The 3,281-nt window shown below is 64.3% G+C and overlaps 1 protein-coding gene across 1 annotated transcript in view; it reads right to left on the bottom strand.

Annotated features, from left to right (window-relative positions):
- Positions 1-225: 225 nt before the first annotated feature.
- The window catches only part of MUC5AC (mucin 5AC, oligomeric mucus/gel-forming), a 40,425-nt gene continuing 37,369 nt past the window's right edge, over positions 226-3,281 (bottom strand). Inside the window, 9 exon segments of the mRNA XM_027766681.1 lie at positions 226-495; positions 498-774; positions 1,309-1,423; positions 1,515-1,572; positions 1,746-1,865; positions 2,131-2,229; positions 2,317-2,439; positions 2,930-2,967; positions 3,244-3,281. The exon segment at positions 3,244-3,281 is cut by the window's right edge and continues 9 nt beyond it. Coding sequence (XP_027622482.1) covers positions 226-495; positions 498-774; positions 1,309-1,423; positions 1,515-1,572; positions 1,746-1,865; positions 2,131-2,229; positions 2,317-2,439; positions 2,930-2,967; positions 3,244-3,281 — 1,138 coding nt within the window.

Below are 3,281 nucleotides of genomic sequence, written 5' to 3' on the forward strand. Positions count from 1 at the left end.
GCCCAGTCTGGGGTGAGTACCCAAGGGCCCAGGTCTGCCCCAACCCTATTCCTGGGTTTTATGAATAAGCTCAAAAACACAGAGTCCACGAACTGCAAAATGCTCCAAGTGTATTTACGAAGCCACGTGACCATTTCCTGAGGGTGGGGACCCAGGCCCAGGGCTGTGAGAACATCTACATGCCAGCAGCTGGCCAGGCAGCCGATCTCCACAGCCACGTGACTGTCATTCAGGAGACCCTCCTGGTGCTGAAGTCCCAGCGAGAGCGGGTGGGACCGACAGAGCGGCCGTGTGGCCCCAGGCTTCCTCGTCGGCGGCTGCAGGCTGGCAGGGCCACCCTCCTCTGCAGGGCAGCTCAGCTGCACCGCTCCAGCCTTGAGAAGGAAGCAGTGGGCAGACAGTGCTGGAGACTCCAGTCGCCTGGACACAGGCACAAGTTCCACGGGCCTCGGAAACTGACATTCCAGGACACAAAGGACATTCTTCTCGGAGCGTCTGGGAGGATGGTGCCACTGGTCCATTTACTGGGGAGGCTGAGGACCCCTTCCCCGGACCCTGCGCTCAGTCTCCTGGCTCTGATCTTCTTCGCTCTGCTCGGACCCTGGCTCCTCCGAGTGGCACCGCAGGCCCTGGCAGCTGCACTCCTCCACCTGGGTGTAGCTGAAGGCCCGGCTGGAGCCATCGGCGCACTGCAGCGTCACGTTCCGCAGCGAGGTCCGCAGCTCCTGGCAGCACCTGCAGCTGTGCTTCATCATGCTGGCCTCAAGGGAGTACCTGTGGGCACAGCCTGCTCAGCACCAGGGGCCACGACAGTGCTGTCCAATGAGCGACCGGAACCAGCCTGCCGCCCTGCCCGGGGGGCTGAGCTAACCCCTGGGGACAATGATCAGCAGCCCGCTCCCAAAGCCGTGCTAGCCAGGGTCTAAGAGCTAGCTCTTATTTGCCAATTGCCATGGTGTAAACATCACAGCGGGGCTGTTTCGGCTGCCGCTGCGACGTCACTGAGAGGGACACAAAGCCACCTGCTGCAGTTACAGTGGGAAGCTGATACCCGGAGTCTCAGAACAGCTGAGTCCAAAGCATGCCACGGGCTGTCAGTCTTGTACCCCCAGCCCCAGCCCCTTGACCCTGCTCCAAAACTCCTGCCTTGCCCCCAGACACATGCATTTTCCTAACTGCCTGGCACCCGTGGGCCCTGGGTGGGCCAACTATACCCTAGTCATCTCTCCTGTGAGCCCTGCCCTGAGGGAGCCCCCCATGGGTCACGGGATGGAGTCTGTGGCAGACGGCGAGAAGGGGCTCACGTACATGGAGGCGGTGTCCCCACAGTTGCCCTGGCAGTAGGCAAGGGGCACGGGCCTAGCAGAGCTGCAGCCCCACTGCCGAATGATCTGGTTCTTGTAGTGCACGGCACAGGTCGACCCTGGGGAGGGGAGGAGGGGTGGAGTGGAGGGCTGGACTCCGACCTGGGCAGAGCCAGCCCCCCACGCCGCCCCGGAGGACTCGCCACTTACGGTTGTAGGAGGGGCGGCAGGAGAGACAGCAGCCATCCTCGCTCAGCTCGGCCTGGTCCTGCAGCAGGGGGTGTCGTCAGTGCCAGGGAGGCTGCCCACAGCCCCCCGGAAATGTGGAGCAGGGACGCTGGGCCAGGCTGGGGCAGGAGGCAGAGGGGCTGACCGCGGCTCCCTGCCCCCAGCTCCAGGCAAATCCCCCCTCACGGGGGCGGGGGCTGGCCAGGAACTCACCGGAGGACATCTGAGTGGGGGGCATGACTTCTTCACGGTCACCACCACCAGTCCATCCTGGTGCTTCTCACACTCGTGGGTCACGCAGTGGTTCCCAGGGTCCGTCCAGGTCTCGCCAGGCTGAAAGGAAGCCAGCAAGCAGGGTGAGTGCCCTTCCCTCCCGGGAGCCACCCCCAGTCTCTGGGCTTCCAGAGACCCCAGCTCCTGCCAGGCACAAGCCTTCCAAGACACCCAGGGCCCTGCCTGCTCAGGACACCCCTGCCGTGGCTGTGTCTCCATACCCAGGGGAAGGGGTGGGCACTGACCCTAGGAGGGGGTATGACCCACTCTTCCCAGTACTCAGCGAAGTCCCCAGGGCCACTGTCTGGTCACAGCCACTACTCACGTGGAATAGGTGGGCGGGGCTGCCGCTGGAGTTGGTGACGCAGGCCACCTGCACACACGTGCCACAGCACTGCCCACTCTGCACCTGGTACTCGAAGCCCTGCGGGGAGAAGGGTGTGTGGCCTGAGCCCGTGGCTGGCTAGCTGCCCGCCCTCCCAGGGCAGGATGGGGATGGAGGGGTACTCACCACGGGGCAATGCGTGTTGCAAATCTGGGTCTCACAGCTGACCACAAATGTGTCCAACTGAGGGCCACCAGGCACCTCACACCTGCAGGTTTCACACAGGTCCGAGGAGACCACAGCACCAGGCTGGGGAGAGTCGGGGTGGCGGGCATCAGTGACCCCAGCCTGGCGCTGTGTCTTCCTGGACATCCCCTCCTAGACCCTGCCCCAGCCAGGCCAACCGGCTCCCCCAGGGTGACTCTCCGTGGTGCCTCCTGGTGCAGAGATCACAACCCAGGGTCCCCATCACAGGGGCAGAGCTCCATAGCTGCACCTCTGTGGCTGGGGTGGGGGTCCCCAGCGATGCCATGTGCTCCCAGGGGCATGTCCAGAAGAACATAGCCCTGGGACCTGAGACCAACTTGCCCTGCAGGTGCAAGGAGAGGTAAGCCCTTGGGAATCCCAGGTCGGACCCAAGCACACAGGCCTTCACACCTCTGGGGCCTGAGGTGTCTGCAGACACTAAGTCCCCGCCCTGGCATAAGTTCCTCCTGCGGTCTGCAGGGGCTCAGAGCTCCCCAGCTATTCCTTAGTGCCCTGCACCCCAGGGCGGCAACTCGGTTCCAGCTGCTCTTACCTGGTACAGAGTCCCATTGAAGTGGCAGCCCACCAAGCCTGGGAGGAGACAGACAGGCTGCAGCCCTGGCCTTGCAGGGACCAGCCCAGCGCTCGCCTGCACCTGCCCAGCCCACCCACTCCATCCCCGCGCCAGCCTCCCGGACACCCTGGGGCTGTCTGTCTGCACACTGCTGGAGTTTGTCAGGCTTTATGGAGCCAAGGGCTCAGCCTGGAGTGGCAGGGGGGGCGCGGGCGGGATGTCTAGGGGACGTCCTGGACCTGGGCCCAGCCTGCAGGCCTGGCCCGGCCTGTGCCAGTGTCGGGGACACTCACTGCAGTTCTGGCTGGGGCAGCAGGCCCCTTCCTCATAC

The sequence above is a fragment of the Tupaia chinensis genome, unplaced genomic scaffold (assembly GCF_000334495.1).
Source record: "Tupaia chinensis unplaced genomic scaffold, TupChi_1.0 Scaffold143624_1, whole genome shotgun sequence".
NCBI classification, from domain to species: domain Eukaryota; kingdom Metazoa; phylum Chordata; class Mammalia; order Scandentia; family Tupaiidae; genus Tupaia; species Tupaia belangeri.